Source organism: Microcaecilia unicolor, chromosome 11 (assembly GCF_901765095.1).
Source record: "Microcaecilia unicolor chromosome 11, aMicUni1.1, whole genome shotgun sequence".
Lineage (NCBI taxonomy): Eukaryota > Metazoa > Chordata > Amphibia > Gymnophiona > Siphonopidae > Microcaecilia > Microcaecilia unicolor.
In genome coordinates, this window is record NC_044041.1 from 83,851,061 (window position 1) to 83,872,536 (window position 21,476).

The 21,476-nt window shown below is 44.9% G+C and overlaps 2 protein-coding genes across 6 annotated transcripts in view; one reads left to right on the forward strand and one right to left on the reverse strand.

Annotated features, from left to right (window-relative positions):
* Window positions 1-4,009, forward strand: part of MPND (MPN domain containing) — a 35,776-nt gene extending 31,767 nt beyond the window's left edge. For all 4 annotated transcript variants that reach the window (XM_030217338.1, XM_030217337.1, XM_030217340.1 and 1 more), the window contains exons 10-13: window positions 1,268-1,335; window positions 1,445-1,534; window positions 1,754-1,846; window positions 2,435-4,009. In XM_030217338.1, the coding sequence (XP_030073198.1) occupies window positions 1,268-1,335; window positions 1,445-1,534; window positions 1,754-1,846; window positions 2,435-2,521 (338 nt within the window). In that variant the 3' untranslated portion in view covers window positions 2,522-4,009. The remainder of the gene's footprint in view (window positions 1-1,267; window positions 1,336-1,444; window positions 1,535-1,753; window positions 1,847-2,434) is intronic.
* Window positions 3,815-21,476, reverse strand: part of SH3GL1 (SH3 domain containing GRB2 like 1, endophilin A2) — a 168,706-nt gene continuing 151,044 nt past the window's right edge. For both annotated transcript variants that reach the window (XM_030217344.1, XM_030217343.1), the window contains one exon: window positions 3,815-6,501. In XM_030217344.1, the coding sequence (XP_030073204.1) occupies window positions 6,308-6,501 (194 nt within the window). In that variant the 3' untranslated portion in view covers window positions 3,815-6,307. The remainder of the gene's footprint in view (window positions 6,502-21,476) is intronic.

The following is a 21,476-nucleotide window of genomic DNA, read 5'->3' on the forward strand; positions in this document are numbered from 1 at the left end:
TTTTGCTTTGCCTTTACCCAGAGGTGTAGCTACCGTTAAGCCGAGCAAACTGTGCAGCAGCACCAGAGGTTGACCCTTTCCCCATACAGGTCCAGCATCTGTCTGTCTAACCTCCCTCCGCGCCCCCCTAGTACCCTATCCCACCCAGAGGCAGCTTGTTTTCATCACTACTTCTTCTGGCACTTGCCACGCTTTGGGAGGGATTAGACAGATACCAGACAAGGTAGGGAAGTGGATGGAGAAGGAAGAAAGAGTGAACCCTAGAGCAAAGGGATAAAGAAGAGGTGAGAGAGACTCGGGAGGGGGGAGGGAATAAGCTGGACATGGGGAGAGACAGGGAAACAGAGATGATGCTGGGCATGGAGAGAGCATAGGATCAGTGACACAGAGGGGCAATGCTGGACAGAGTAAAATAGAGAAAGAGGAGAGATGCTGAACATAGGGGTGGGATGGGGACATATAGGGGAACCCACTGGACAGGATGGATAGGGATGTAGTAGACATAGATAAAGAAGAAATATCAAAAGGATAGGAGACTTTGGACCGAGTTAAGAAAAAAAACAGTGGGACCAAAGAAATGCTTAGATACCAAAGTATTTTTTTTCATGAATGTATTAATTGTAATATTTCAGCTTTGGGAAGTGTGCTTCTCTGATATCTCACATTTCAGCTTCAATTTCTATGACAGGTTTTCTTTATAAGTCTGGAATGTGTTTGCTTTTTGCAGGGTTTGTTTACTGGAGCTTTGAAGGGATTTCTCCACCCCCACACCCCCTTTCCTTGGGAGAGATGGCAATAGGGGATTGCAGAGGGGAAGTCTTAAACTTTTCCCACCAGGGCCTATTCAGTCGTAGCCACACCGTGTTTATGCATTCCACTTGATGAAGGATTTTATAGACTTCCATTATATCCCCTTTCAGTCATCTTCAACCTGAAGTGTCCTAACCTTTTTAGCCTTTTCTCATATGAGAATTGTTCAATCCCCTCACTCATTTTGGTCACTCTTCTCTGTACCTTTTCCAGTACTATGCTATCTTTTTTGAGATGCATTAACTAGAATTCTCTTCACAGAAGAGCTCTCAGCCACTGAAGTAGAAGTAAAGGCAGTCCTTAATTTAAGACCGTCTGGAACTTTTTTTTGTACCTATTATTGTTTTCTTATTACACAAGGTTGTAGTATCTGCTCCCTTTACTTTCCGGGCCCAAGTTTCATACTGTGAAGGTGGCATTCATTTGCTGACTTCTCTCCCCTTCTCTTCCTCCCTAGGTCCTTATCACAACAACCAGGGAGTAGAGTCCAAAATTTCACCCTTCTGGGTTATGCCACCTGCAGAGGTAGGTTCTGATTCTTTACAATGGTGGGGGTATATTATGTGTTAGAGATTGTGCTGTATAGAGGGAAATGCATTACAGTAACTTTGGTTTTTTCCATCCTTGGAACTAGCAAAGGCCAAATGACTACGGCATCCCAATGGAGGTGGAAATGACATACATACAAGACAACTTCCTAACAAGCGATGTTCTCCATGAGATGGTAAGAGACTTCAAGGGGGGATTACAGTACAGGGACATGGGCTAGGATTCCAGCAGTATGGCTGTTTTTAGGATGTGGGCTCTTCGCTATGAGCCTTGTTAATATAACAGGCCTCTCTAGTCACATGATCCACAATTGGGGCTTCTAGCAACTTGTTTAATGTGGGTTGTGGACCTGGTATACTCAGGAGAGGATGTCTTTTTTTTTTTTTTTTTACAGATGCTACTTGTTGAATTTTATAAAGGAGCTCCAGACTTGGTGAAGTTTCAAGACATATGGAATAAAAATCAGACCTACTTAGACAAGCTAAAGGTCAGCCTCTCACTTGATTTGTATCCCTCATTTCCACTTTCTGGTGTATCTGCCCCAAAGGGTTCCATGCTACTCGAAGCAAACATCACAAGCTGCTTCTGTTCATCAGTAATTGTCCTATGGGCGTGAGAGTAGGTTATAATTGCACAAGCTTTGCATCAGAACTGCTGCCTGGTAAACTTTTAGCAAGGGGTTACTATACCCCTCCTACAGGCCAAGCTTAAAGCATGGTACTAGTGAGTGGTCTTACTCTTCTCTACCTACTTATTAAATGTTCTATAGGTTGAAACATCTAGAACTTGACAGCCTAGGGTACAGTATTAATGCATGTATTCTAAAATTACTTCATAGAAAATGAGTCAATTGAGGTCATAGGGCACATGCCCTTGGTTTTTAGTAGCTGTCCACAAGGGCTAATGGGTTAGGTTTTCAGGATCTCTCTAATGTATATGCATGACAACTGTGTATGCCTGCTACCTGTTAATTAATAGTGCTAAGTAAGACAGCTAGTATAAAAACTGGACAAACTTTCGTATCCTAGGCTGGGAAGGCAGTAGTAGGTTATAACATCTCTGTTTTTATTTTCAGGGTTCGCTTGCCTGCAGAACCCCCAAAGATCAGGGGTTTAACCATGTCCTAGACCAGATTTACAGCCTGCTTAAGCACATTAGCTGACCTCAGCACCAGCACATAGGGTGGCACTCTCTCAATCCCCCTCACCAACCCTCTATTCCTGGCCATAGTCAGCTGGAATGAGACCAGCATCTGATCAATCTCTTCACAGCCTACAAAGCACAGATTGTATACCACACCAATTTTCATTACATACAGCAGGTAGTATAAGCTGCTGAACCAGTGTCATGAAGAGGATCTAGTACCCTATATCGACCTGAACTAATTCTAAATAGTAGCTTTAAAAGAACATTTGCATTGCTGTACCTGGTATTAGGGGTTGAGATTTAAAATGTCAGCTTCTTTGCTCCATAAGCGTAAAGCCAACAGTTTTATTACTAAGCACTTCTACCAGTATGGTACAGCTGGAGGGATAGAGACCTACAGCTGCAATGGCCAGAACTGCACTTAATGTATTGAGCCTTTATTAGCACTTGTAGGGTTGTGCTTTTGTGGATGCCTATGCTCTGGGTGTAGTTTCCAGCTGTTGATTTGTAGATACTTGTGCTCTGGGTTGTGGGTTCTAGCTGTTGATTCACCCACATACAGAAATCCTTCTCCAGTAACTGCTGTTTTAAAATTGACCATTTTTGTCAGAAGATGTAGAAAAGCTTCAGGTTGCTTCAGGTTGTTTTCAATTAAATTATGTTTTAATTAACATTAACAGAGCAGTTGATTTTATTAAATATGTGCACTGCCCAGCAGAACTACACACTAAAATGCTAATGAAAGCAGAGAGGAATTTTGAACTCACTTTTGCTGAATATAGGTCCCACCCCCTTTAATCCACCCACATACACAAAAGTAACCAACCAAAACCGTATTACAGGTACTCAAATCAAGACTTCATGTGTGGATATAGGTTAAGAAAAACAGAATGAATATTCTTAACCATCTACACTACAAACCTGGGGTAGATCTCTAACTGCAGAAATACAGTATTTTTGTCTGTTTTCTAACACATCCCTAGAACACGGGGTTTTCAACCCAGTCCTACACCAAAAGCTGATCTGGATTTCAGGACATCCACAATCAATTGCATGCAAGTCGTATTTGCATGTTCACTGTGGATTTACTAAAAACCTTAGTGGCTGGTCAAGTCCTAAGGACTGAGTTGAAAACCACTGCGATAATGGGGATACTCAAGTATGTAGACGGAGGAGAGTTATATGCACAGACAATCACTACTGAAGCTGTGCCTCTGCTTTAAAGGCACTCACAATTCACCTGAGGAGCATTAGCTGTTCTTCATCAGCATAATGAAAAAAGCTACTCTACAATAGCAGAAAAACTAGCAACATTTAATACTTTATTTCAAGATTACAAGTCAAAAAAAGGAGATATATATATATAATTATTTTCTCTCTAAACAGAGAGACCTTATTCAAAATTAGTTCACCTCCCATTAACATTTTTTTTTTCATTTAAACAGCTGCAGAATTTTAACAGAAATATGGCTCTTGGAAAGGATATAATGTAGCCAGCAACTTATTAATTTTTTTTTTAAACAAGCTATTCTGTCCAAAGTTCCATCTTTCTGCAGCACTGAGTCCCTTGAACATATGAGCTGGCAGGTGCTTTCAAAACAGGGACTAAAATTAGGCTGCTGGGCCCCAGCTGGTGTGAATTAACAAATCACTGGGTGTATCATATATAAACATGCATGGTTAAAAAGATAAAATTATATTTCTGCAGCTGTAACAGGATACAGGAATCTATAACAAAAAAAAACTCCCACAAACAAGAGTATTGTTTACAGAGTGATTACATTGCCTTACACCAATATTCCTTTTGGGGAGGGGGAAGAAGAGATTAATACAAATACACTATAAATGCCACAGAGATACTTAGTGCATTGGGGGGGGGGGGGGGGGCACCTTACATAAAAGGGTTCTTAAAAAAAAAAAAAAAACTAGAAAAATCTGTTCTAAGTGCCAGATAGCACCAGTAGCGCTTTCTGAGAACTCATATTGGAAAGGGACAGGAACTGCCTCCCAGCTACAGCTGAAGGTAAAGCAAGCATAAAAAACATCACATTCACTGTTCTCAAGGAAGACTAGGAATGTATGTACAAGTGCAGTTTTGTGCTTTACATCAATTAGCTTCTAGAGAAGAACACACTAGTGGAGATTTTTATTGTTAATGTAAACACTTGTACCAAATGGGTCTGTGTAGGTATATTCCCCATTCACAGCTCTGAATACCATCTGTGAGGGCTAAGAAGACTGGGGCTTCCTCCAGCTGTTTGCAGGGTGGTAACACTACATGTACACAAATAAACAACAAAGTTACTCCCTATTACATTACACACTCCAAATTGTTTAGGCACTATTAAGTTTACTAATGATGGCTTTCATTGCATGTGCACAATTTCCAGATAAAGCAAAAGTGTCTCATTTTTCAAAATATGATATACCTGCTTCTGTAATTTCTCTATACACTGAACCAGCCAGCAGCAGAGAGTGAAAGGCAGGTTTGCATTAACAGCTTGGCTCACACTGCCCTCCAGTATTGTACTCATATCAATATGCCTTCCATACGCTGAAGCCTACCTCCCAGTGCACTAGCCTAATCTGGAAAGTTATGGGGCAGAAACTGGCAGCTTTTTTTATGCAATACAAATTTCACTGTAGGTGGCACTCTTGTTTACGCTCTCACTCCCCCTACCTTTGCAGACTTCATCACAATGCAAGAACTTGGGGTGGAGTGAGAGGCAGCAACAGCATGCAGCTTCCACACAGGCTACTAAATCTGATCTCTGCCTATCCAACATTCCTCTCCACCACTACACCTGTTCTGGAGACATAAATCTCATACACAAAAGGGAATAAATATTTTACTCCATAACACTGTAACTTTTAACAAATGTGCAGAGGAAAACAGGCAGTGAAAGCTGGTAAGAAAACTCAAGACACTGCTCCAGAGGTGGCAGCTCCACCACCGATGAAGAATAAAAGAAAGCCGAGGAATTTACAGTACAGGGAGCAGTAGTATTCTTTTGTGGAACTAGCTATAGTGTTTAGCAGGCTGTAGTGTTACTTGTGCTACTCAGAAGATATACTAGAAAAAGGCTGGCAACATGCTGCACTGCTGGAGATAGAGGATCTACTCCCACCACTCTTATGTCCTGCATAAACACTGCACCAAAAGGTCCACAAGCAACTCTGACCAGACACTATGGTACAGGTGAAGAATGTTCCCCTCAAATTTGTTTTAAGTTTCTCTATTCTCCTGTTACAAAACTCCTCCCTGTAATTGGTACTTAGTAGTGCTGCGCTGTATGGTCCCGCTTTAGAGTCATCAGAAGAAATGTCAAGGAAAAATAAACATACAGCTCACATTGACATCTTACTGCAGATACTAGAAAGAGGGTGATGGGCAAGCACAGTCCCGCCTTCTCTAACACCACATGGAGAGGAGGGTGTGGAAGGCCAGGGAAACAGCTAAGAAGATGGGAGGGCAGAATTTTCTCTCACCATGGATTTGCTGCATCATCACTCCTGTGATTACCACCTCTTAAGGAATGACACTACCATAATGAAAGAGGCAATCCTTTTACCAGCTGAAGTACCTCATGTCACCCAAGTCAATTGATACTGAGCTCTGCAGGACTACTTTCCCTCTTTGAACCAATCCAGTGCAGTACAAGTAGAGTTCATGCACCACTCTTCTGGATTCGAGGGCTAGTGCTGTGTTACAACATGGAATGCAGAATAAACTTGACTGTCTCTTCCCCTCTTGGTGACTTTTGGTTCTTGTCTGTAGGAGAAGAGGTACAAGGAGGATGCTTCACTGAGGTAGTGGGACCAGCACTTCCACATAGTTGAGAGGGAAGAAACCCGACTGGCCGTTGATCATACCTTCGTACCAATTTTCATCAATCTGATTGGTTAGAGTGATTATGTCTCCCTCGTGGAAGCCCAACTCCCCATCGTTTTCAGGCTCAAAGTCATACAGTGCTTTGCAGCAGGGCTGGTCCAGGGCTGCAAGACAGGCAAAGCATAGATCAATCATACCAGGTCAACCATATTTGTTCTTTGCTGCAATTGATTATCCACAAATATATAAGCACTCAAAAAAGCTTTTTGAGAGTCTATGCAGGGCTACTATCCAGAAGTAACATACATGTTAGTTCAGCAGTTCCCATCAGGCGAAGCAAGTTTATAAACACTGCTGTTTTCTGCTGATGGGCAAATCCAAATGGGGCAGAACTCATGTCTCCCCCACTGGGCAAAACAGTTATTCATCTGTAGCAGAATGAATCTTCTTACATGTAGGTGATGACATCCCAATGGAGCCTGTGAAGGAATGCTGCCCAGCCTACTTTTTCAAAGCTTTTGGAAGCATTACACCACACATACACATCTTCCCACCAGCTTCTGCTGGGTGGAATCCTATCAGTCTAATATATATAACTGACAGAATTCAGCTCTCAGAGGAGATGGACAGATGTGTAAGAATATTCATCCTGCTGGAGGGGAGATGGACAGGTGTATAAGAATATTCATCCTGCTGGTCCTTACAGAACACCTGCTACAGGTGAGTAACTGAAGAGAAGCAGGATAAATATTTTTATATGTGGGAAGTCATAGCAGCCAGGCTGCCTTAAACAAAAAAAATAGGGAACAAGCAGGGCTCATGGGTTCTGAGCAGGAGCTAGAAAACCATAGGTCTCATTACAATTTTTTTTTTTTAAAGGACAGATAAAAATGGGCCTAGGGGGTGGAACTGAACTCTTAGACCCCAAATGAACTGTCTGACCAGACTTGCAGCAGGAGGCCTGTTCTAAACAGTAATGAGATGTGAATGTGTGGACTAAAGGCTGCATCACAGCTCTGCAAATTTCCTCAACAGAAGCTGACCAAGTGAGCTACGGATGCAGCCATGGCTCTGAAATTATGAACCATGACATGATCCTCAAGGGTCAGACCTGCTTGGGCATAAAAGAAATGAAGTCCGCTACCAATTTTGAAAGACTGCATTTGCCAATGGCAGCCCTAAAACCCTGTTTAGGTCAAAAGAAGCAAAGAATTGGGTGGACTTTCTATGGGTATTCCAGATAAAAGGCCTAAGCTCTCTTGCAGTCCAAAGTATGCAGTATGTTTTCACCTTTATGGACATGAGGTTTTTGGGGGAAAATTTGGTAGAACCAACTGCTTAATATTTGCTTAGGAACTTAGTATGTATATGCAAAACATTCTATTGTTGAAAAACGGTGTGGCAGATCAACTAATGGGGGCTGGAGCTCAGTGACCCTGCGGGCTGAAGTAACCACCACCAAAATAAGACCTTCCAGGTCAGGTACATCAGGCAACAGGTATTAGAAGCTGGTTTCATCAATCCTGACATGCATTAGGCCACTGGCCACCATCTCTTGTTCAGATGGCTAGCAATAAATTACCAGAATCTGCTATAGCTCACCTTGATTGGTGGACGGTTAGTATTCCAATCTGTTCACAAGGATGCTCTATCTGTACTTTGATCCCATGGTCAGGACAACATACAGTTATTTACCCTGTTAATATTGGTGTGCAAGTTAATAATGTGATAATGTATCCTTTGGACCATCTCGCATGGGTGCAGCCCCTGGACAATACTTGGACATCATTCAAACCAATGGACCCTAGCCTGTGCCAGCGGACGCCCTTTCATTTCCAGTGTGAACCTCATCAGTTTAAAGAGAGGGACAGCTCCTGCTGGAACAATTCATCCTCCTGTACGCTGACTGCCGAACTTTTGTATTCACCCACTGTCTCACATAGGGTGTACTACCTTGGAGCTGGACACTTTTGTTTTAATCTCTTTCCTCAAAATATTTCTTTTTCCATTGCTCCCCAAGTACATGACATCCGCCTCCCTAAGAACACTTTGCTGTACAGTTCGAACTATTTACAGAACAATACTTGGTGCAGTCATACACCGCTGGTTTCCATCACCATTAATGAGACAACATATTCTGCACCTCTGGTTACCAATGACTATTGACATTCTAGATTTTATTCCATACGCTGTACAGCCACTTCCGCTGGGCATGGGAGAACAGACTTTACACAAACTACTGAACCATCTGAAAACAACCTCCACAGAAGTGAATCATACCATCACCTATGAGAATGGACAAATCAGACAAACTGTTCAAAATTTGCTACAAGACTCCCATGTCTCAGCATGGGAATTATTCTTTGGATATTCACCTATTGCTGATCATGTCTTTAATGTTTTAATTCACCCTATCATTATTTTAACTGGGGTACAAGTATTGCTATGCATTGTTATGATTTTTATGTGCTGTAAACTTGACATATGTACAACTCTGTGCAAAGTTTAACCTATAAAATACCCTCACCCCTATAAGGCAGCCATACACACAAACTACTTCCGTCCCATCTGAATTTTTTAAAACTACTTTCTTCCCAGCATTTACATTTTTAATCTGGCATGTAATTGTTTTTTTTTTTTTTTTTTTTTTTAACAGTCCCATCATCTACTTTGGAGCCACTCTAGTCTGGCAGGTTAATTTGGGCTTTTTATACCGGGCATCCTGGTACCTGTAGGCCTTAACCTCTAAAATGCCCGCATCCCATATGCACTGTCCATTCTCCATGACGGGTAAGAGGTGGCATATTGGGTTAGCCCCGCCCACTAGTGACTGCCCAACCTAAGGCACGAGGCTTGGACTCATAAGGCATAACAGGTCTTAAACATCTCATTATTGTGGAGATATGAATAAGCAGGACAAGGGACCTGCTAGAACTAGCAAGAACAATATAACTGGCGGTAAGGGAACATGAACAGTGACAGATCAGGTATCCAGGTTTACTTCCATCTTGCCTCCATGAGGAAAAAAAGAAAGCAGTGGAGATGTCAGGATGACTGCATGTCAGAATTGATGAAACCAGCTTCTGACTTCTGAGAACTCCCCCCTCCTTCAGGAATCACTAAGGATGGCAAATGGACCAAATGCTGCCCAGCGGCCTGTTAGCCCTTTTGTTTCTCAATTACTCCTAATTAATGTACCTTTTGTCCAATCTGGGAGCAGGGCTTGAGAACAACCAAAGCCAGACAGCTAGGCTCCAGAACTAGGGACTTCAAAAGAGGAAAATCTGTGGCTCGGCGGGCAGTTCCTCTTTCTTTCCTTCTCTACACACACCCATCTTCAGCCACCAGAGCCCCCGGCTCTGACTTTCTCCTTCAGCCCTACTCGCACATGGCTCAGCTTTTCTTTCTTTCTCTGCTCCCCTCTTCTTCTCTAGCTCTACCCCAAAGCGTCTCTCTTCCTCTGAACACCACTATCCTTTCTCTCATTGATTCCCATCTAAACACACACACAGATACAGCATTGTACTATTTCCCTGTACTAAGTGCTGTGAGCCTAAATATGTGCATATAATATACTTTATACAGGGGCATCAACACCCCCTTTCTTCTGCTGGTCACACCTCTCTCTATACAGCCTAACCTAACAACCTTCTAGCTACGGCCACCGCCTTGTCACACAGTTTCGTCGCCTTCAATCCTCAGATACTATCACCCCAAGATCCCTCTCCCCGTCCGTACCTATCAGACTTGTAGGCAGACTTATACAGTCTGTGGTGGGAGGCGGGACTGGTGGTTGGGAGGCGGGGATAGTGCTGGGCAGACTTATACAGTCTGTGCCCTGAAAAGGACAGGTACAAATCAAGGTAAGGTATACACAAAAAGTAGCACATGTGAGTATCTTGTTGGGCAGACTGGATGGACCGTGCAGGTCTTTTTCTGCCGTCATCTACTACGTTACTATATAATATACTTTCTATATATATCCAAACCCGTGTGGATTGTATATTCTTTGGGAACCCATTGCCTCTGTGAACTGGACCCGGGACCATCCCTAGACAATTGCTGACAGTATTCAGCAGCCTGAAAGGAGCTTTTAGCAGCCAGGTTAACATAACATTGAGATCCCAACACTGCTGGGTGTTTAACAAAATATTTCAATGAAGAAAGCCCTGCAAGGGCTGTGCAGGGAGGGATTTACTTTCTAGCTGGTGACGGAAGGCACCAATTGTGCTAAAGTGAATCCTAATGAAGTTGGTCTGGAGCCCTGATTCTGAAAGGTATAACAGTACTAAAACAGTTTTTCTATAGGTTAGGAATAAGGATCTATTACCTTACCCTCACCACACTGCAAAACCTCTTCCACTTAAAATCATAGGCTCTCCTAGTGGAATCTCTTAGAAGCAAGCAGGCCTGAGACACACTACGGCAAATTCAGAGAATCTACCACCACCTTCTCAACTGCCAAGCCATGAGGATCAGGCACTGGAGATCAGGATGAAAAGCATAATCAAGCGATTCACTTCTATCCATTCTGTTCCACTCCACTCTATCATATCTCCCCATCTCTTCTGCAAGCTAAAGGAGCCCTAGTCGCTTTAGCCTTTCCATCCCTGCTATCATTTTCGTCATCCTTCTTTGTACTTTTTCTAATCCCGCTATATCTTTGAAAAGCAGTGACCAGAATTTCACAAAGTATGTGAGGTGTGATTGCACCATGGAGTGATACAAAGGCATTATAACATTCTCATTTTTGTTTTCCATTCCTTTCCTAATAATTCCTAACATGAGAATTACATACACAGTAGAGGCCATGTGGCCTAATTCTCAACGTCTGTCAAGCTGACACCTGCTATTTCTGTCACACTTCTGTGTCAATCCACTGCTACGGAAGAAACATGCAAACCTGAGTCATGTCTAGCAGGGCTCCTATGAGCTCCAATCATTGTGACAGCCTGAGATGGGACATGGGGTAAATTTTATTACAAATCCTAGTAATTCCAGCACCTGAATGGTCATGAACATTAATTCTCTCTTTTCCTCCTTCCTCTGATGTGCTTTTGACAAGCACATCATAAATTGGAAAAAACATGCACCCCAGTCTGTGTAGAGATGCTGCAGTGATACTAAGGACTTTGTGAAAACTCAGTGCCAATGTGAGGCAAAATGGCAAAAGTCTTAAAAATGACGCACGACCGCCTAAACTTCCGGAAATCACTAAAAACTAACCTGTTTAAAAAGGCATACCCTACCGATCCAACTTAAATGCCTGATCTCTGCAACACAACCAAACTAAAGCACTTAATGGTTATAACACAACTACTACTACTACTATTTAGCATTTCTATAGCGCTACAAGGCATACGCAGCGCTGCACAAACATAGAAGAAAGACAGTCCCTGCTCAAAGAGCTTACAATCTAATAGACAAAAAATAAATAAAGTAAGCAAATCAAATCAATTAATGTGAACGGGAAGGAAGAGAGGAGGGTAGGTGGAGGCGAGTGGTTACAAGTGGTTACGAGTCAAAAGCAATGTTAAAGAGGTGGGCTTTCAGTCTAGATTTAAAGGTAGCCAAGGATGGGGCAAGACGTAGGGGCTCAGGAAGTTTATTCCAGGCGTAGGGTGCAGCGAGACAGAAGGCGCGAAGTCTGGAGTTGGCAGTAGTGGAGAAGGGAACAGATAAGAAGGATTTATCCATGGAGCGGAGTGTACGGGAAGGGGTGTAGGGAAGGACGAGTGTGGAGAGATACTGGGGAGCAGCAGAGTGAATACATTTATAGGTTAGTAGAAGAAGTTTGAACAGGATGCGAAAACGGATAGGGAGCCAGTGAAGGGTCTTGAGGAGAGGGGTAGTATGAGTAAAGCGACCCTGGCGGAAGATGAGACGGGCAGCAGAGTTTTGAACCGACTGGAGAGGGGAGAGGTGACTAAGTGGGAGGCCAGCAAGAAGCAGATTGCAGTAGTCTAAACGAGAGGTGACAAGGGTGTGGATGAGGGTTTTGGTCGAGTGCTCGGAAAGAAAGGGGCGGATTTTACCGATGTTGTAAAGAAAGAAACGACAGGTCTTGGCGGTCTGCTGGATATGAGCAGAGAAAGAGCGAAAAGAGTCAAAGATGACCCCAAGGTTTCGAGCTGAGGAGACAGGGAGAATGAGAGAGCCATCAACAGAAATAGAAAACGGGGGAGCGGGGAGGTGGGTTTGGGGGGGGAAATGAGAAGCTCGGTTTTGGTCATATTTAATTTCAGGTGGCGTTGAGACATCCAGGCAGCAATGTCAGACAAGCACGCTGAAACTTTGGTTTGGATGCAAGGTGAGATATCAGGGGTAGAAAGGTAGATTTGGGAGTCATCAGCATAGAGATGGTAGGAAAAGCCATGGGATGAGATTAATGAACCAAGGGAAGAAGTGTAGATAGAAAAGAGGAGGGGACCAAGAACAGAACCCTGAGGTACGCCGACAGGCAGAGGGATAGAAGTAGAAGAGGATCCACCAGAGTGAACACTAAAGGTGCGGAGGGAGAGGTAGGAAGAGAACCAGGAAAGGACAGAGCCCTGGAATCCAAGTGAGGACAGGGTATCGAGAAGTATGCTGTGATCTACAGTGTCAAAAGCAGCGGAAAGATCAAGAAGAATGAGGATGGAATATTGACCTCTGGATTTAGCCAGTAATAGGTCATTGGAGACTTTAGTAAGCGCAGTTTCGGTTGAGTGGAGAGGGCGAAAACCAGATTGTAATGGGTCAAGAATAGCATGTGAGGAGAGAAAATCAAGGCAGCGGCGGTGAACAGCACGCTCAAGTAATTTGGAGAGAAAAGGAAGGAGGGAGATGGGTCGGTAATTAGAGGGACAAGTAGGGTCAAGTGAAGGCTTCTTAAGGAGAGGTGTGACCACAGCATGTTTAAAGGCAGCAGGGACAGTCGCAGTGGAAAGTGAGAGGTTGAGAATGTGACAGATAAAAGGAATAAGAGTAGAAGAGATGGCATTAAGAAGATGGGTGGGAATGGGATCAGAGGAACAGGTGGTACATTTTGAGGAAGAAAGGAGAAGTGTAGTTTCCTCAATAGTAACTTCAGGAAAGGAGGAAAGGGAATGAGGGGAAGGAGAGAGAGGGGAACGGACTAGTGGAGGGAGAGCTGGTGAGGTAGAGAAAGCAAGGTTTATCTTTTGAACCTTGTTGTGAAAGAATTCAGCAAGGGTCTGAGGAGATAATGAAGGGGGAGTTGGGGGAGGGGGCACCTTGAGGAGAGAGTTCAATGTGGTGAAGAGAAGTCGAGGATTAGAGCCAAGAGAGTTGGTCAGTTGGATATAATAATCCTGTTTGGCACGTAAAAGAGCAGATTGGAAGGAGGTCAGCATGAACTTAAAGTGTAAGAAATCAGCAAGGGCCCGAGATTTCCGCCAGAGGCGTTCGGCGGAGAGGGTACAGGAACGTAGGTAGCGGATATTAGAAGTCAGCCAAGGTTGTGGTTTTGTACGCCTTACAGGGCCGGTCATCAAAGGTGCAAGAGTGTCTAAGGCAGAGGATAGAGTATTGTTGTAAGAAGAAACAGCCTCGTTGACAGACGTGGATGGTGCCACAGTAGAGAGGAGGTTTGAAACATGGGAGGATAGAGATGAAGGGTCAATATCGTGAAGATTCCTAGATAAATTAGATAGGATAGGACGGGACTGGGAGGGAGGAGATTTAAGTGTGAAAGTTATAAGATGGTGATCAGAGGAGGGATGATCAGAGGCAAGGAAACTAGAAGGTGAACAGTTTGTATTTGTTCACACCGGAGTCTGCAAACGCCTCTCCGGTACTACGTAATCCACATTGAGCCTACAAATAGGTGGGAAAATGTGGGATACAAATGTAACAAATAAATAAATAAATATGCAATACTGGGAGTGGCGTTTCTCTACTGAGAATTTTAGATACATCCAAGTCACATGAAGTTTATGAATGTGGGTAAATGCATCCTTCAAGTCCAAAAAAACCTACTAATCTCCTTTTTGAATCATGGAAACAAGCCCAAGGACACCATTCTGAACTTTTGCCTGGCCAGATATTTGCTCAGGGCCCTCAGGTCTAGGATGCAACAAAATGCTATCAGTTTTGTGATCAGAAATACTTGGAATAAAAAAATCTCTGCCCTCTTTCCTGTGGTGGAACAGGTTCAACCACACTGTCCTGATGCCGAGAACTTCACTTTGATGCTATCAATGAGCAATTTGGAGGGATCTTTTCCAACTGTAGACTAACCCATCCGGACTATTTTCAAAACCCACTGGTCTGAGGTTATAAGGAGCCACCTAGCATGGAATACATTTGGCCTCCCTCCTACAGGTAGGTCCAGTGCTTTTTTTGTGCCGGTAAGCAACGGTACGGCGTACCGGCACCTTTTTCTCCTCCTCCCCTCCCATTATTTCCGGCGATTCTCCCCCTCTCTCCTGCCCTCCAATCGACGTGCAGCGATTTTTCCGTCCCTCCCCTGCCCTCACCTCTCCCATATCCAGCGATTCTTCGTCCCCCAGCGTCCTCCTTCACTGCCTGCCAGCCAGTCGGACTCAGAAGCGAACGGTGCAGGCAGCGATTGGCTGGCAGCGTCATAGCTTCCCTCTGCAAGTCCCGCCTACAACTTCCTGTTTACGCATAGGCGGGACTTGCAGAGGGAAGCTACGACGCTGCCAGCCAATCGCTGCTTGCACCGTTCGCTTCTGAGTCTGACGCTGGCTGGCAGGCAGTGAAGGAGGACGCTGGGGGACGAAGAATCGCTGGATATGGGAGAGGTGAGGGCAGGGGAGAGGCAGAGAATCGCTGGAAATAATGGGAGGGAAGGGCAGGGGAGAGAGAATTGCTGGGCATGGGAAGGGCAGGGGAGAGAGAATTGCTGGACATTGATGGGAAGGCAGGGATGAGGTAATTGCTGGACATGGAGGGGAGAGGAGAATCGCTGGACGGGGAGGGGAGGACAGGGAAGAGAGAATTGCTGGACATGGAGGGGAGGGAAGAGAGAATTGCTGGACATGGAGGGGAGAGAGGAGAATCGCTGGATGGGGAGGGGAGGACAGGGAAGAGAGAATTGCTGGACATGGAGGGGAGAGAGGAGAATCGCTGGACGGGGAGGGGAGGACAGGGAAGAGAGAATTGCTGGACATGGAGGGGAGAGAGGAGAATCACTGGACAGGGAGGGGAGGACAGGGAAGAGAGAATTGCTGGACATGGATGAGAGGGGAGAGTGGAGAAATGCTAGAAATGGATGGAGAGGAGAGCAGGAGATAGAGGAGAATTGCTGGACATGGATGGATGAAGGAGTTGGCTAGGAGAGAGGAGAAATGCTGACCTGGATGGAGGAGAGGGGAGAGAGAATTATTGCTTTATATGGATACAGAGGAGGGAAGAGAGATGAGAAATGCTGGACATGGATGGAGGGGAGGAGAGAGGAGAAGTGCTGGACATGAATGGAGCGGAGGAAAGAAAAAAGAAGATGCACATGGATGGAGATGAGGGAAAGGGAAGAGGAGAAAAACTGCACATGGATGGAGAAAATAGGCAAAAGCTGGATCCATGTTATACCTCCTCCAGTCAATTCCATGGAGGAGGACCCAGCTTTTACTTATGGATGCAGGGCAACAAAAGAAGAAGAAAGAAGGAAAGTAAATAAATAAATGGAAAGAAAGCCCTGGAAACAGAGTTAAGAGAACAGATAGAGAGCAGCAGAATCAGAGACTGGGACCAATATGGATAGAAAAACAAAGTCACCAGACAACAAAGGTAGAAAAAAATCATTTTCATTTTAGTGTTTGGAATTTGTCTTATTTTGCACTGGGTATACTGAAGCTGTAACAGCTTACAGAAATTATTTATAATGAAAAAAAAATCACATTTTTTCTCCTATACTAGTATAATATTTTCAATGATGTCTGTTTATATGCGCCATGGCTGGTATAAGGGGTGTGGCTAATGTGGGTGTGGCTATAATAGGGGCGGTGTCATGTGTGGTGACCCCGCCCACAGTACCAGCACCTTTTTTTCTACAAAAAAAAGCACTGGGTAGGTCATTCAGGACATTCAGAGGTTATGCTGTCTTGGAGTCAGTCATAAGCTCATCCCTGACTGGGGAAGCTGGCTGAGACCTTTGGGCCCTCTGCTGTAATGGGTTAGATTGAGGTCCTTGGGCCGTCTGGGAGGAGCAAGAATACCTATATGCCTTTGAGTAGTAGGATCTTCATTGCCCTCCACCAAAATACCTACTGGATAAGGAGACTGAGCTGGTAATGGGCTTGGAGAGAGACTTCATTGTGTCCAAAGTGGTGGTTGATGAGATTAGCAGCCTCCTGCACCTTCTCACCTAAAAAGTTAAATCTCCACTGTACAGAATGTCTGCTAGTTTCTCCTGCATCGCTAGCTCAAGGTCTCATGCCTGCAGCCAAGCAAGTCTGCCAATCCTAATCCTCACTGCAGAGGCCCTGGATGATGTAGTGAAAAATACATGGTCAAGGCAACCTATGATATTTTCTGCACTCTCTTTGGTTAATAGTTGACAGAGTTCATGGGTCTTCTCATAAGAAAGAGTGACCACAAACTTCACCACACTGTGCAAATGTTCCACAAGTGAATGCTCATTAAGAGCTGATAAGAAGTTATGTAGGAGGTAAGCATGGTATTCTAAAAGCAGTATCTTCCCAAAAGGTTTTCACTGAGAAGTAAGTCTTCATACTCTTGGCCCATTTGAAAGCAGATTCAACCACCATGGAATGGTGAGGAAGCTACAGCTTCTTGAATTCTAAAGCCTTCTGGATTCTACACACACAGTTAAACCTTCTTGTTGACTTGCTGTATAAGGGGGAGGGGGTGCAGTCTCTCATACCTTCACCTGTACTAACTGGGGGGGGGGGGGGGAATCTCCTACACCTTCATCTGTACTAACTTCAGAATTCTATGTGTAGGCACTGTCACAGCCTCCTTTGGGGGATCAAACTGGAGGATATCCATGTCTGTCCTGGGCTTATCCTCAGTCTCCAAATCATAAAGAATGAGAGCTCCTCTGGAGAAGATTTTTTCATCTCTCATGTGGAGGGGAGAGGTCTGAGGAAAGACCAAGAGACCTCCCCTCTAAGATGACCTCTGATGCTTCATCAAATACTCAGGAGCACTCAGAATTCAACTCACAGGAGTACTCCCCCTGGAGATGTCCGAGTCTGTGCATGTCTCGAATGACTGACTTTTGAGGTCATCAGTACCTGGGGCGTCCAGTGTGTCAGGAAAGCTTCCTCCCCCGAAGACTGACACTAGTGCACACCCCAATGTGCTACACACGCAGGCAGTATGTGAGCCTCCTGGATGGACTGAACCTCCTCCAGCAATTGATGCCCTCAATACTAATGCCTCCTGTTGAGCCAAAGTGTGCGATGTGAACACAGAAGAACAAAACCTTTGCAAGTTCAAACACACAAAGCGCACAGCGAAAATTACTCAAAGAAAGGGTCTTAAAATGATGTATAAACAGTCCAATTTATTGATTAGTCCAAATCAATGAAATAAAGCGACTCGACACGGCCGTGTTTCGCCCAACCGGCCTGCCGCAGGAGTCTTTATACTCTTTTGCAATAATCTTGTTCAAACACCATCTCACAGTTTGTTTCCTGAATGGAACTTCATTTGTAGAGCAAAGCTCAAGAAGTTGCGTGGTGCAGGAGCCGCAGTGAAATGTCATTGGTTCCAAACGTAAAAAACGTCAATAAATTGGACTGTTTACACATCGTCTTAAGACCCTTTCTTCAAGTCATCTTCGCTGTGCTCTTTGTGAGCCAAAGTGTGCTCCATCTGTTCCTGGAATCAGTCCATGAGCTGCTCCTTGAGGGCCGCAAAAAAAAATAGGGGACTCGGCCAGTGTGGTCACATCCTTCAAAGACATTTGGGATGTATTGGAGGCTGATCTCAGCTCCTTGGAGTCTGGAAAACCCTGTCCAATACCAGGGATAGTGAACTACCTTCATATATTGTGAGGGGGGGGGGGGGGCGCTTCAAGGGCACTGCTGACCTCACTGCTTCCATGCTCTCAGCACAGTGCTTTGATAGGGAGCAATATTGATGCTTCTTGGCCTCCACCTGATGCACTACATCAGCCATCCTTTGGCATAAAGGACTAGGATGAAATTTTCCTACTCCGAGGAGGGGGGTGGGCAGGGAGAAGAATCAGAAGATCCTGGTTCCAAAAGTCTCTGATGCTTGATGTTGAAGAAAATTGAGACCCCCTTTTATTGATGCATCCCTAGTGTCTGATGCAACTCCTGCAGCCATAGAGACCAATGCTCCTGCTGTCAACGTTAACAGAGCAGACTTCTAGGCACCAAAAATATTTGCACTGCTTTTCACTACAATATTTATCCAAGCTGCTCCTACAAAATAACATTCAGAGCTTCTGATGTCTCTCATTAACATCTGCAAACAGTTTACGAGAAGAGGAATCATGATCGGGTCCCAGCACTGCAGGTACAACTGAGTGTCTGAAATGGATATGGTCCTGTTGCATTGGGTACACTTTGAAGCCACTGAACTTTCTCGGACGTGTCAGAAAGAACAGCCGAAGCAAAATCAGCTCTACTTTGAAACATTCACCTGGCTAGCTTCAAAGCCTAAGGCAGCCAAGTGGGCTGCAGAAAATAAGAACCAAAAAACCCTAACGGAAAACTACAGAGAAAGGCCCCGTGTTGCAGCGACAGAATTTACAAACCTGCAGGAGACGAATTTTGCAAGAAACTCCTTGGATCAAAAACTGCTTCATAAACTACTCCATGGAAAAAGTCTGACAGCGTCATGTGCGACACGAAGGAAAACAATCATGCAAGGTGCAACTCTTCCAAATGCTTTGAGAAGGAGAAATTATGTCTTACCTGAATTTTCAATTTTTTTTAGTCAGTGACACTGTTCTGTATCAGTGGATGGTTATCCCTTCCTACCAGCAGGTGGAAGTAGAGAAAACTGAATTCCGCCAGTGGCATCACCAGCATAAGCCAAAACGCTCCCTGGAACAATCCAGTATGCATCTCCCCAAGCAGCAGAAGGTCCCTTTGTAATGCACCCAGGTCCCTTCATTAGTCTCCTTTGAGGTACCTCAAAAGCGTTCTCTGGACGTCCAGCTTCTGAAGCCTCCGATCCTCCGGTGATGATTCCTGTGTCACAAAGAAGGGCAAATAAATCTTCTGATTCACATGGAACAGAGACAGCATCTCGGGAAGAAAAGATGGTACTGTGTGAAGGGGCACGGAATCTGAGGAGGAGGAGGAAAGTTAGGGATCCCAACATGACAAGGTCCTGCAATTCTGAAACTCTCCTAGTAGAGGTGATGGCCACCAAAAATACTGTTTTGATGGTAAGATTCTTGATGAAAGCCAAGTGCAGGTGGCTTGAGCGGAGCCTCAGACAGCACCTGGAGGATCAGACTGAGGTCCCAAGAAGGACGAAGATGGGGGCACAGATGCACCATCCCCTTCATAAACTGAGCTACCACTCTATACAAAACCAGAGAGATGCCCTTCACCTTCCCCTGAAAGCTGGACCCTCAGGAAGGGTTCCAGGCCATGCTGCAGAAAAACCAGAATATTGGAAATTTGAGCCCTCCAGGGAGATGGGAACTGTTCCCTGCACCAGGACACAAACCAGATCCCAATATAACCCAGAGATGTAGAGGACTTCCTGGAGCAAAGCAAGGCTTAAGACACTACAAGGGAAAACTCGTGCTTCTCTAACAGTCACCTTTCAATGGCCATACCGTAAACCTTAAGAGATCTGGATCTTCCACCTCTACTGGCCCTTGCTAAAACAGACCCCCGACCCTAGAGCAGAAGCGGGTCCTCCACCAGAAGATGTTGGAGATCCGCATATCAAGCTCTGCAAGGCCAATCTGACGTCAACAGCAAGACCAGATGTGGATGATGTATTCCTGAGCAACAAGCGGCCAATGAGAAGCCATGGAGGGAAGATAGAGAGGCTCCACTACCGGCCAAGGCTGAATCAGGGCATCTATCCCCCAAGAGGCCAGGTCCCCTCTGGCAGCTGAAAAGGCACTCTCTTTGCATTGGATCTGGATGCCATCAAGTTGAACTGAGGAGGCCCCCTGCAGTCCATGATGAGCAGTCCATCCGTTTTCGCATCCTGTTCAAACTTCTTCTACTAACCTATAAATGTATTCACTCTGCTGCTCCCCAGTATCTCTCCACACTCGTCCTTCCCTACAACCCTTCCCGTGCACTCCGCTCCATGGATAAATCCTTATCATCTGTTCCCTTCTCCACTACTGCCAACTCCAGACTTCGCGCCTTCTGTCTCGCTGCACCCTACGCCTGGAATAAACTTCCTGAGCCCCTACGTCTTGCCCCATCCTTGGCCACCTTTAAATCTAGACTGAAAGCCCACCTCTTTAACATTGCTTTTGACTCGTAACCACTTGTAACCACTCGCCTCCACCTACCCTCCTCTCTTCCTTCCCGTTCACATTAATTGATTTGATTGCTTACTTTATTTATTTTTTGTTTATTAGATTGTAAGCTCTTTGAGCAGGGACTGTCTTTCTTCTATGTTTGTGCAGCGCTGCGTATGCCTTGTAGCGCTATAGAAATGCTAAATAGTAGTAGTAGTAGTAGTAGTAGTAGGAAGGCCTAAATCCCTATCTCCCATTCTCCTGGATCCAGGAGACAGCAACTGAGAAAGTCCACCTGCATATTGTCATTACTCGCAATATGGACTGCTGAGAGAGCTTGATTTGTCTCTGCCCACCGACAGACACCTGATTCCACCCTGCTTGTTGAAATACGCCAATGCCGTGGCATTGTCCAACGTCACTTTAACCGCTTTCTCTTCCAAACAGTGGCTGAAATTTCTGCAGAGCCAGATGGACTGTCCAGGTCTCTAGGGAAGTCTCCTGGCTTGAAGAGGTGCCCTACACCACATGCCCAAGACAGTGAGCTCCCCAACCGAGGAGACTTGCATCTGTGGTGACTAGCACCAGAGGGACCGCTCTCAAAAGGTTCACCAGACTAGCCCATCAGGCCAGACTGATCCTTTACCTGGGCATGAGCAGGAGAGAACAATGGAAGTCCTGAGAGGCCAGTGCACACCAGGACCCTCTGTAGAGAGTGCATGTGAGCCCTCGCCCATG